Genomic DNA, 13,619 nt, shown 5'->3' on the forward strand with positions numbered 1-13,619 from the left:
CAACCTGACAGAGCTTGAGAAGACCTGCAGAGAAGAATGGGAGAAACTCCCCAAATACAGCAGCGTCAAGCCTGTAGCGTCATAACCAAGAAGACTCAAGGCTGTAATCACTGCCAAAGGTGCTTCAACAAATTACTGAGTAAAGGGTCTGAATACTTATGTAAATGTGATATATACATATACAGTGAGGGAGAAAGTATTTGATCCCCTGCTGATTTTGTACATTTGTCCACTGACAAAGAAATGATCCGTCTATAATTTTAATGGTAGGTTTATTTGAACAGTGAGAGACAGAATAACAACAAAAACATCCAGAAAAACGCATGTCAAAAATGTTATAAATTGATTTGAATTTTGAATTTTGTAGACCTATACAAATTAACGGTAGAAAAATGATTGGAACCATTTCACTGTTTGACGGCTAGGTTTTATGCGTATTATGACACCTCCACTGTGAGGCGATGTAGGTTGATGGGTAAAAAAAAAGTTATTAATTAACCTTTGTGTGTGTCAATATACCCCGTCACTACAAAGGTACAGACATCCTTCCTAACAGTTGCCGGAGAGGATGGAAACCGCTCAGGGTTTTCACCATGAGGCCAATAGTGAAAGTAACAGTTCGAGTTTAATGGCTGTGATAGGAGAAAACTGAGGATGGATCCACAACATTGTAGTTACTCCACAAAACGAACCTACACAAAATAAAAACGCAACATGCAACAATTTCAAAGATTTTACTGAGTTACAGTTCATATAAGGAACTCAAGTCAATTCAAATAAATTCATTATGCCATAATCTATGGATTTCACATGACTAGGAATACAGATTAGCATCTGTTGGTCACAGATACCTTAAAAAAGTAGGAGCATGAATCAGAAAACCAGTCAGTATCTGGTGTGACCACCATTTGCCTCATGCAGCGTTGATCAGTCTGTTGATTGTGGTTTGTGGAATGTTGTCCCACTCCTCTTCAATGGCTGTGCGAAGTTGCTGGATATTGATGGGAACTGGAACACGCTGTCATCCACGTCGATCCAGGGCGTCCCAACCAGGATCAATGGGTGACACGTCTGGTCAGTATGCAGGCCATGGAAGAAAAGGGGACATTTTTAGCTTCCAGGAATTGTGAGAAAGCCATCTTCTCCCGGGAGACTGCTGGCAGTGGCACCTGTCATTACCCCTTCGTCAGATTCAGGGTGCTGACGTATCTTGCCTTCCCCAAGCGGTTGATCAGTTCGTCCACCCGGGGCATGGGGTTTGCGTCAAATTTACTGACCTCGTTCCCAGAAGTCGTTGCAGAAGCGGACGGTTCTGTCCGGTTTCGGTAACAGCACAACAGGGCTAGACCACTCAGTGTGGGAGTCCTCCAGTACCCCCATCGTTAGCATTATCGTCACTTCCCGCTAGACCACCGTCCTCCGGGATTCTGGTATCCGGTATGGCCGTTTACACACTTTTGTGTAGATGTGATGTTCCACGAGATCCGTGCTCCCTGGCACCTCGGAGAACAAGGCCGTATTCCGCTGGACCAACTCTCAGAGCGCTTGTCGTTAGGTCGGGCTGAGGTCTTACCCCATGGAGACTTCGACAGAGGGCGGATTCTGCTGTGCCTGGGTCCACATTGCGCACAGCGCCTCTAGTGTGTGCCACTTCTTCAGAAGGTTCACATGGTAAAGTTGGAGGGGTTTTCTCCACCCTGGTTGGCCGACCTTATAATTGACGTTGCCTATCCCGCTCGACAATATCATAGGGCCCATGCCACGTAGCCAGGAATTTGCTCTCCGTTGGCTAGATCCAGAAGTCCGTGGGGCCGATGGCCATACAGGAGCTCAAATGAGGAGAACCCAGTGGACGCTTGGGGTACCTCGCGCACCAATAACATCAGGTAGGGCAGCAGCTGGTCCCAGTTTCTTCCCGTCTCTCTCGATGACATTCTTCAGCATCTGTTTTAGAGACTTATTGAAATGTTCGACTAGCCCATCCGTTTGTGGATGGTACACACTGGTCCTCATTTGGTTGATTCGTAAAAGATTGCAGACCACTTTCATTACACGAGACACGGTCCTACAGAATTTCCCGCGGAATACCCACCCGGTTGAATAAATGGAAGAGCTCTCGCGCAATAACAGTTGCTGCCGCCGTGCGTAATGGGATCGCCTCCGGATATCAGGTAGCGTAATCTACGATTACCAAGATGTATTTGGTGTCCCCTCGCGGTCTTTACATACGGACCCACCAGATCCATCTCCACCCGCTCAAACGGCACCCCTATAATGGGCAAGGGAACCAAAGGGTTTCTATAATATATCTGTGATCTGGCACTCCGGGCAGGTACGGCAGTAGTCCACAATGGCACTCTTGACTCCGGGACAGTGGAACCGATTCCCGATCTGCTCCCTGGTTTTCTACATCCCCAGGTGTGCCCCGAGCAGGTGGGTGTGGGGGCGAGCTGCAAGACAGTCCTAAGATACTGGCTGGGTATGAGTAACAAGTCTTTTGACTTCCCATTGTGCTTTACTACCTGATACAATAAATTATGCTTGATGGCAAAGTGGGGGTAGCGCCACTCACTTACCCCGGGTAATAGTGCACCATCCACCGCAATCACCTGGCCCCTCATGTTCTGGAGGTTGGGGTCTTCTAACTGGGCCGTCCCAAACTGGCCCGTGAGGATTCCCGTGTTGAGCGGTCCGTCTGGTGCCTCCACCTCCATAGTGTTATGTTTGGGGCAAATCCAATACAGCACATTACTGAGTACCACTCTCCATATTTTCAAGTATACTGGTGGCTGCATCATGTAATGCATATGCTTGTAATTGTTAAGGACTGGGGAGTTTTTTCAGAATAAAAAATAACCAGAATGCCGCCACACACAGGCAAAATCGTAGAGGAAAACCTGGTTTAGTCTGCTTTCCACCAGACACTGGGAGATGAATTCACCTTTCATCAGGACAATAACCTAAAACACAAGGCCAAGTCTAAACTGGAGTTGCTTACCAAGGAGACAGTGAATGTTCCTGAGTGGCTGTTATAGTTTTGACTTAAATCTATTGCAAGACCTGAAAATGGTTGTCTAGCAATGATCAACAACCAACTTGACAGAGCTTGAAGAATTTTGAAAATAATAATGGGCAAATGTTGCACAATCCAGGTGTAGAAAGCTCTTAACCAGAAGAGACTTAACCAGAAAGACTCAGAGCTGTAATCCCTGCCAACGTGGCACTGAATTTGAAGGTAGGCCTTGAAATACATCCACAGGTACACCTCAAATTGACTCAAATGATGTCAATTAGCCTATCGGAAGCTTCTAAAGCCATGACATCTCTGGAAAATCTGAAATTTTCAAAGCTGTTTAAAGGCACAGTCACCTTAGTGTACTTCTGACCCACTCGAATTGTGATACAGTGAATTATAAGTGAAATCTAATCTGTCTGTAAACAATTGTTGGAAAAATTACTTGTGTCATGCACAAAATAGATGTCCTAACCAACTTGCTAAAACTATAGTTTGTTAACAAGAAATTTGTGGAGTAGTTGAAAAACAAGTTTTAATGACTCCAACCGAAGTGTATGTAAACTTCCGACTTCAACTGTATGTAAATGAGGTATTTCTGTATTTCATTTTCACAAAATTTGTAAAACAAAACCATTTCTTACAACTTTGTCATTATGGGTACTGGGTGTGGATGGGTGAGGAAAAACATACATTTAATCTATTTACATTTTCAGGCTGTAACACAACAAAATGTGGAATAAGTCAAGGGGTATGAATATGTTCTGAAGGCACTAAGTTGAAAACACTATGTTAAAAGCACTGTGTGCTTGACTTATTCCACATTTCATTGTTACAGCCTGAATTCAAAATGGATTATTATATTTAATTATTTATTTAATTATTTAATATTTTAACAAACCTAACCTTGCCAACAGACAAATATCTATGACTGGATCAGTGGTCCACAAATCAGAGCCTTGGATTGGTTCAGCAACAGTAACAAGAGATGTAATGACAGTAACAAGAGGTGTAATGTGTAATGACTTTTTTTTTTACACAAATGTTCTTGCACAGTTCCCATGAAACATGTCTAAAACATTAATATCTTATATTCTGAGAACATAGCAACCATGTTCTGCGTTTGTTTGATGTGAAGTTGATGGAATATTCTCCTAACACGTGATATATGTCTAGAATTTTTATATCTTATATTCTGAGAACATGGCAACCACGTTCTGTGTATTTTTGGTGGGACATTGATGACATATTCTCATAACCCACAAAAAACTGGACACATGAATGTTCTTGCAATGTTCTCGTTTAATCTAGAACATCTAGAACATTAATATCTTATGACATTAAGGGAATGGTCTCTTGGAAACATTGCTTGCACATCACGGGAACATTCCTTTAAAAACATTAGTTAATGAGCTAATGGGACTCTTAAGGGTACGTTCTCTAAAGTTGTGGGAACGTTTGTTGTTAACGGGGAGCTTCTCTCTGACTGAAACATCAAATGCTAAAATGGATTCCTGTCACTGGCTTGATGTGTGTGACTGACACGGCTCTGCAGCAGGTTACCCATTGAGTCTAGGCAAAGCAATAGAACAGCAGGAAGGGGAAACTATCTTGACTCTTGACTTTATGTAGTCAATAAACCAAGATGGCTGCCCTGATCATCATTGAAGAGTTATGGTGGTGCTGAAGGTGATCTTTCAGGTGCCCTCCCTCCCACCCACCCACCCCAACTTCATCTCCTCCACCCCTGAATTAAAGTCTTGAGGTGATTGATGGGACTGAGAGAGACAGAGGCTCTAACAAATGAAAGCAGCAGTGAGAGAATGAGAGAGAAGGATGAGACATTGAGCGGTGGCTTACCCCATGCTTCCTGCCATTAGAAGGATCACATTGTAGATGTGTGAGAAGATGAAGAGGAAGAGGATGGTGCTGAAGAACATGGTCATCCAGGAGCCGTGATCCTCACGGAACATTTTCAGACGCAGATATCGACCTATAGGAGGAGGGCATGAGGACAACAAACCTTTTCAGTGGCAGGGTCCATTCACTGGGCATTATATTCTCTCAGTCAGTGTACTGGACCACTAGTCAAAAGTTGTGCACTATATAGGGAATAGGCTACCATTTTAGATGTGTCTGCTGTACCAGCAAATATGGGCTCAACAAACAAGGATGAAATGATAGGCTGTGTTCATACACATAAGTAAACATGTGTCAGAAACTCGGCCTTTAAAGCATTGAAATTATCATTAAAAGACCATTCTGGAGCACTATATCCTCCCTTCCAATTTCAGTGCAATTTATTTTGGTGAAATAAACCTTGCCAACTGAACTGACTGTTCTAAAATGGCATCTCCTTAGTACAGGGATCTTCAACCTTTTCTTGCCCAGGGAAACCCTCTCAGGTAAACCCGTCATTTTTTCACATGTTTGGTCTTACAATCAGGTGAATGATAATAGCAAGGAGAAGTAATCAACTATTTAAAATTAATAGATTAGATAGATAGTCACACGGTCTCCTCTGAACAGTTGATGTTAGCGTCCCACCTCGTCAACAGCCAGTGAAACTGCAAGGCGCCAAATTCAAAACAACAGAAATCCCATAATTAAAATTCCTCAAACATACAAGTATTTTACACTATTTTAAAGATACACTTGTTGTAATTCCAGCCACAGTGTCCGATTTCAAAAAGGCTTTACGACGAAAGCACACCAAACGATTATGTTAGGTCAGAGCCAAGTCACAGAAAAACACAGCCATTTTCCCAGCCAAAGACAGGAGTCACAAAAAGCAGCAATAGAGATAAAATGAATCACTAACCTTTGATGATCTTCATCAGATGACACTCATAGGACTTCATGTTACACTATACATGTATGTTTTGTTCAGTAAAGTTCATATTTATATCCAAAAATCTGAGTTTACATTGGCGCGTTATGTTCAGTAGTTCCAAAACTTCCGGTGATTTTGCAGAGAGCCACATCAATTTATAGAAATACTCATAATAAACATTGCTAAAAGATACAACTGTTATGCATGGAATTTTAGATCCACTTCTCCTTAATGCAACCTCTGTGTCAGGTTTCAAAGAAACTTGAAGGAAAAAGCAAACCATGCAATAATCTGAGTACAAGCCAAACAGATATCCTCCATGTTGGAGTCAACAGAAGTCAGAAATAGCATTATAAATATTCACTTACCTTTGATGATCTTCATCAGAATGCACTCCCAGGAATCTCAATTTCACAATAAATGTTTGTTTTGTTCGATAATGTCCATCATTTATGTCCAAATACCTTGTTTTTGGTTGTGCATTTAGCCCAGTATTCCAAATTCATGTCGCGCGATCACTAGGATCAGACGAAAAGTCCAAAAGTTCCGTTACAGTCCGTAGAAATATGTCAAACGATATAGAATCAATCTTTAGGATGTTTTTAACATAAATCTTCAATAATGTTCCAACCGGAGAATTCCTTTGTCTTCAGAATTGCACCTGAACGCAAGCTAACTCTCATGTGAACGAGCGTGGCCAGCTCCTGCCTCTCTGGCAGACCTCTGACTCATTCCCCTCTCATTCGTCCCCACTTCACTATAGAAGCATCAAACAAGGTTCTAAAGACTGTTGACATCTAGTGGAAGCCTTGGGAAGTACAATATGACCCCATAGACACTGTGTATTCGATAGGCCAAGAGTTGAAAAACTACAAACCTCAGATTTCCCACTTCCTGGTTGAATTTTTTCTCAGGTTTTTGCCTGCCATATGAGTTCTGTTATACTCACAGACATCATTCAAACAGTTTTAGATACTTCAGTGTGTTTTCTATCCACATCTACTAATCTACAAATCTACTATATGCATATTCTAGCTTTCATGGCTGAGTAGCAGGCAGTTTAATTTAGGCACGCTTTTCATCTGAAATTCCCAATGCTCCCCCCTACCCTAGAGAAGTTAAGAAACTTTTAATGTTCTTGACCTTTTTCGGATTGACTGCCCTTTATGTCTTAAAGTAACGATGTGCAGTCATTTCTGCTTATTTGAGCTGTTCTTGCCATAATATGGACTTGGACTTTTACCAAATAGAGCTATCTTCAGTATACCACCCCTACCTTGTCACAAGACAACTGATTGGCTCAAACGCATTAAGAAGGAAAGATATTCCAGAAATGAACAGGGCACACCTGTTAATTGAAATGCATTCCAGGTGACTACTTCATGAAGCTGGTTGAGAGAATTCCAAAAGCGTGCAAAGCTGCCATCAAGGCAAAGGGTGGCTACTTTGAGAAATCTAAAATCTAAAATATATATATTGTTTAACACTTTTTTGGTTACTACATGATTCCATATATGTTATTTCATAGTTTCGATGTCTTCACTATTATTCTACAATGTAGAAAATAGTAAAATAAAGAAAAACCCTTGAATGAGTATGTGTGTCCAAACTTTTGACTGGTACTGTATATAATTATACATTTTATTTTAGAATTTTATTTTTTGCAGTGGTGGCCGCGATTTAGCAGTAGCAAAGGCACCACTGCTGAATGCATATAGGGGAAACAATGCCTTGTCTGTGCTCTTTAGTATATCACTGTTTTTTTGGTCTAAACAGGTAACATGATTTTTAGCAACCTGACTGAGACCCTGTTGTGTTCCAAGCCTCTGATGCTGCCTTGATTGTGTTCCATGAGGACAGTTCAGCATGATTAGATAGATTATGCTGATATTTGTGACCTGTGGTGTTTTCCATTCTTCTGGCTGGGAATTCAATTACTGGGAAATATCTCTCTGCTAGAGCATGAGATTGATTCAGGCAGTCCACCTTCTGCTCAGAATACATAATCACAGCTGGCCTCTGGTGCCAGAGATCCTCTACACAGTTTATGAAGACACTGAGTTCCATTACAGCATTGTTATTTTAGAATTTGAATGAATCCATCTGTTTAGCTAATCCATGGATTGCATTGCCCATAAAAGACTAAAGTAAGTGCAGAGCCTAAAAGGCTTGTTTCATTTTGACAGCCATCTATTTCAGATGAAATGTTGCATGGCAATAATATGAATAAATTCAAACCAGGCAATATAATCCGTATGACAACTCTGAACATAAACCTGTTGCATGAGTAGTGGCTTAAGCTAATGAAACTGCAAAACAGAAAATGTGATTTTCTTTGGGGATGTACAATCAGACTATGGCTAGTGTATACCACAATTTTGATCTCACTCCTGCTGCTCAGTGCTCATACAGTACAGTACAATGCCATGTCAGTGGCCCTGACCCCAAGTCCTCTCTCCCCACCGGGAGGCCCCTCTAAAATATAGGTGTTACTAACACACACAGCAGGCTTCTGGTTCCTCCTCAGAAACCTCAGCCAGTGCCAACCCAGTACCAGCAGCCTGCTTCTCTCAGAGAAAACTCTTTATTTTGGTCTGCCCCAGTCTCCCTAAGAGGTGCAGCCCCTGGGAGGGGTGTTGTGTTGTGTAGTGTAGTGTAGTGTAGTGTAGTGTAGTGTAGTGTAGCTGCATTGTAGTGTTGTGTCCAGACGCAGTAGCAGCCACAAAGGCAGGACCCCAATGCTCCGTTTATTTTCCCATTACCACAAGGCCAAAGGCTCCCTCTCTCTGAGTGCCTAACATGCTGTTCAATTTCAGCTCGCTCGCCTCATTCTCCCTAATAAAACCAAAGCCGCTGAGACGGCATCAGAGAGATGGAGTCCTCCAATGCTGTTTTACATCCATAATAAAGATATCCATGATCTCCCTTCAGGTGTACAGACACTGTGTGTGTGTTTGGGTTTTCATACTGAAATGCATTCTTAAACAGCCTTTATACAGAAGACAAATTGAGGTCTCCACTACTCAATGCACCATGTACTATGTAAGATACAACAAAGCAGTGGTGACATACTGTACCATTATACTGAAGGAAGAGATTAAATTTGCTACATTCCCTGAAACCAAATTGTGTTCAACCCCATTCAAACAGTTGTAAAGTTGTCTGGATTGTGGTTTTTCGAGATTCATCACAGCTCCATAATTGAATTGGTCAGTGTGGATTAATTTAATTACAGTGCCAGTGAGCCCTAGCTCTGATCTAGGTGCAGCCTGCATAGTATAGGCAGATCTGACTCTTAAAGTGGCCAGCCCAGGCAGCGAACACGGTGGAAAGCCTCTCGGAGCCAATCAGTGTAGGCCTGATAACGAGTGATTCATGAACACCTTCTACACCATTCAGCCAGGCTGGACACACACACGCACACAGCCACGCACACACACAGGCACATACACTTAAACCTACACACTCAAGCAAACAATTTTCAGTAGCTGGCTATTTATCACCATAAACCAATGCTGACATTAAGACCGCACTCAGCGAGCTATATAGGGCCATAAGCCAACAAGAAAACGCTCATCCAGAGGCAGTTCTTCTAGTGGCTGGTGATTTTACTGCAGGAAAACTCAGTTTTACTTCATTTCTACCAGCATGTCATCTGTGCAACTAGAGGGAAAAAAACTCTAGATGGATACAAAGCTCTCCCTCGCCCTCCATTTGGCAAATATGACCATAAGTCTATCCTCCTGATTCCTGCTTACAAGCAAAAACTATAACAGGAAGTACCGGTGACATGCTCAATTCGGAAGTGGTCCGATGAAGCGGAGGCTAAGCTACAGGACTGTTTCGCTAGCACAGCCTGGAATATGTTCCTGGATTCATCCGATGGCATTGAGGAGTTTACCACATCAGTCACTGGCTGATGAGTGCATTGATAAGTGTATTGACGACGTCATCCCCACAGTGACCGTACATACATATCCCAACCAGATGCCATGGATTACAGGCAATATCTGCATTGAGCTAAAGCCTAAAGCTACTGCTTTCAAGGAGCGGAAAACTAAGCCGGACGCTTATAAGAATTCCCGCTACGCCCTCCGACAAATTAACAAACAGGCGAAGCGTCAATACAGGACAGGGTTTCCATTAGCCTATAAAAAAAAATACTTTAGCAGCATTAAATTGGCATGTGTGTAGGGTAAAGCATATCCGTTATGTATCTTATTTATCACACGCGTACAGCATTCAGATACAGCGACGTTGAGCGGAAAATCTGTCAGACTATGCAAAAGCAGCTGCTGCAGCATCTCAAACTTCATCAGCAGTTTGCAATAAGCTGGAGGCAGTAGGCAATGCCTTTTCAAAAAATAAACTTAATTGTTCAAAGTAGCCAATTAACTTGCTTCAAAGTAGCCAATTAGATATCCTCGCTTTCTAAATTTCGGACACATATTTTTTATCTGTCACATGAAATCACTTGCATGTGCATTGTCCCACTAATTGCATTATGGAATGAATATTTGCAAGTAGCCTACTGCCGTGTGCGCAATGCTGCGCTTATAATGTGAAGAAATAGTAGTTTATCAACATTGTAAGCTAAACGTTCTGATCTGTTGCATCAGACTCATTGCTTTTTAAAGTGTTTCTTATGTAGCCTTACTGGATTTGTGATCTACACTACATGACCAAAAGTATGTGGACATCTGCCTGTCGAACATCTCATTCCAAAATCATGGGCACAACGACGTTACTACAATGTATACAATTGACCACCAGAGACATTCTTCAAAGGACAAAGGACTCGGTTTGGCCATCTACCACCAACCTACCGAAGCGCAGCTCAGAGTAAATATTTATTGCATTTTCCTTTTCCAAATGGGTGGTAATTTAGAATGCATACGATAGCACAGCTTCTCCCTTTGTCCCTCAGTCTTCCCGCTCTTTCACTCAAAACCATCCCCTTTTCTTTTGTGTAACCAGCTGTCATATCTGTTCCGCCCGCTAGGGACGTTTTCCTTTATGACGTAATTTGTAATCAAGGTATGATTCATTCTTTGTATATGTAATTCTGTGTGATTAGGTAGGTATATAGTAAATAAATAATTAAACCCAATTTTGTATTGCTGATTCAACTTGTTAGCCAGGGTTCGTGAAGATAACCAAGAATTTACAACTTTCAGATGAGACTGAATGAAGGTGCCGATTAATATTGACTGCTATTGATGTAAAATATTACTAGGTCTTTAAGAGTTTATTCGGGAAGATAAAAGCTCTATAAATATTATTTCTTGGTGCCCCGACTCTCTAGTTAATTACATTTACATGATTAGCTCAATCGGGTAATATTAATTACGGAGAAAGGATTTTATAGAATAGCATGTCATATCACTTAATCCGGCATAGCCAAAGACACGACAAAGTAATGAATGTATTTACGTGTTTGGATGTCTTCCTTCGTCGTTTCTCTCTTTTGGACCCATGCCTTTGTGAAAAGGGTTCCGTTGGCCTTCTCCCGAGCTCTTAAGTGTAAGGCTCTGATTGTACACAAGAGGTCACAATGTTCTTGTCCTGTAGTCTGAAGCAGACTAACAGGGTATTGTTTACTTTCATTCCCAGGAAGAGGGGTCCTCTGAACACAGCTAATCAGCTGTGTCGATGATCCCCAGTGGGGTGATGAGAGCAGTGTAGTTGATGAGGATTTGAAGAGAGTAATAGGGTGGTCCTATTTAAATTCACTTTCTTAGATACAGTACTTAGAACAGCTACTCAGCCGTAACATTGATTGCTAGAGAGGCTACTTTGCCGTCTTCACATCGTCTTAACCAATGGAGATCTAGGCTGCAGCTAGAGTCCTTCTGGTCTGATATGTTAATTCTCAACTCATCCTTTATTTACTGGCAAAAAGGGGGCGTTTCCATCATGCTGACACACTCTTTGAGCTCCCTCGAGCATGGCCATTTACTGGGCAATGTATCATCAAAACTGTGATCTCGTTTAAAAACTAAAATCAAATTCATATTCATATTCATATTCATATTCAAATTCATATCTCAAAATCAAATTCATAAATATGATCATCATCTTGATATTTCCTACGCGTAAGGACGAAAACCTGACATATCCAGTGTGTATACTGTTCAAGTTACAATATTTTTGTCAAAATGTTTATACCATTTTTAATGACATCACAAAATCAACATTAGTTTTCCATAGACCATCTCTCTCTTCCCCACATTCAGATGTTAGAAATATTGTCCCAGTGTTCACTTGTGGACATTAGAGTTTTTGGGCGGCAAAATGCCTCTTTAACAAAGGAACATTCCAATCACCACTACTAAAGACCAATTTATTTACAATTTACAACTGGGCGTGAGGTGTCACAAAACCCCTACATCAATCCCTCCTCCCCTCTGCAGGTGAGAGGGATCTGGTAGATGTGATCCATTGTAACCTGATCTTTGGATTCACACGGGAGAGTTATGACAGTCCTCAGATCCTCCAAAAGTTCTACAGCTGTACCATCTGGGGCATCTTGAAGAGTCAGACTGGTTCACTGCTTGGTACTGTATGGCAACTGCTTGGCATGCGGCCGCAAGGCGCTACAGAGTATAGTGCATATGGCCCAGTAAATCACTGGGACCGAGCCCCCTGCCATCCAGGACCTCTATATCAGGTAGTGTTAGAGGAAGGCCCAAAAAATGGTCAAAGACTCCAGCCACCCAAGCCACAGACGGTTCTCTCTGCTACTATATGGCAAGCAGTACCAGTGCATAAAGTCTGGAACGAACAGGACCCTGAACAGCTTCTCCCCCCCAAGCCATACGACTTCTAAACAAGACTGCTAAATACAGTGCCTTGCGAAAGTATTCGGCCCCCTTGAACTTTGCGACCTTTTGCCACATTTCAGGCTTCAAACATAAAGATATAAAACTGTATTTTTTTGTGAAGAATCAGCAACAAGTGGGACACAATCATGAAGTGGAACGACATTTATTGGATATTTCAAACTTTTTTAACAAATCAAAAACTGAAAAATTGGGCGTGCAAAATTGTTCAGCCCCTTTACTTTCAGTGCAGCAAACTCTCTCCAGAAGTTCAGTGAGGATCTCTGAATGATCCAATGACTAATGATGATAAATACAATCCACCTGTGTGTAATCAAGTCTCCGTATTTATGCACCTGCACTGTGATAGTCTCAGAGGTCCGTTAAAAGCGCAGAGAGCATCATGAAGAACAAGGAACACACCAGGCAGGTCCGAAATACTGTTGTGAAGAAGTTTAAAGCCGGATTTGGATACAAAAAGATTTCCCAAGCTTTAAACATCCCAAGGAGCAAAGAGACCCATGATCACTCTGGATGAACTGCAGAGATCTACAGCTGAGGTGGGAGACTCTGTCCATAGGACAACAATCAGTCGTATATTGCACAAATCTGGCCTTTATGGAAGAGTGGCAAGAAGAAAGCCATTTCTTAAAGATATCCATAAAAAGTATCGTTTAAAGTTTGCCACAAGCCACCTGGGAGACACACCAAACATGTGGAAGAAGGTGCTCTGGTCAGATGAAACCAAAATTGAACTTTTTGGCAACAATGCAAAACGTTATGTTTGGCGTAAAAGCAACACAGCTCATCACCCTAAACACACCATCCCCGCTGTCAAACATGGTGGTGGCAGCATCATGGTTTGGGCCTGCTTTTCTTCAGCAGGGACAGGGAAGATGGTTAAAATTGATGGGAAGATGGATGGAGCCAAATACAGGACCATTCTGGAAGA

General features: G+C 41.9%; 1 protein-coding gene across 1 annotated transcript in view; it reads right to left on the bottom strand.

The window, feature by feature from the left end:
- LOC112252236 (transmembrane protein 117) overlaps positions 1-13,619 on the bottom strand; it is a 95,047-nt gene that overhangs the window by 43,617 nt on the left and 37,811 nt on the right. The window contains exon 3 of the mRNA XM_024423299.2: positions 4,874-5,006. Within this exon, the coding sequence (XP_024279067.2) occupies positions 4,874-5,006 (133 nt within the window). The remainder of the gene's footprint in view (positions 1-4,873; positions 5,007-13,619) is intronic.

Source organism: Oncorhynchus tshawytscha, linkage group LG06 (assembly GCF_018296145.1).
Source record: "Oncorhynchus tshawytscha isolate Ot180627B linkage group LG06, Otsh_v2.0, whole genome shotgun sequence".
Taxonomy (NCBI): domain Eukaryota; kingdom Metazoa; phylum Chordata; class Actinopteri; order Salmoniformes; family Salmonidae; genus Oncorhynchus; species Oncorhynchus tshawytscha.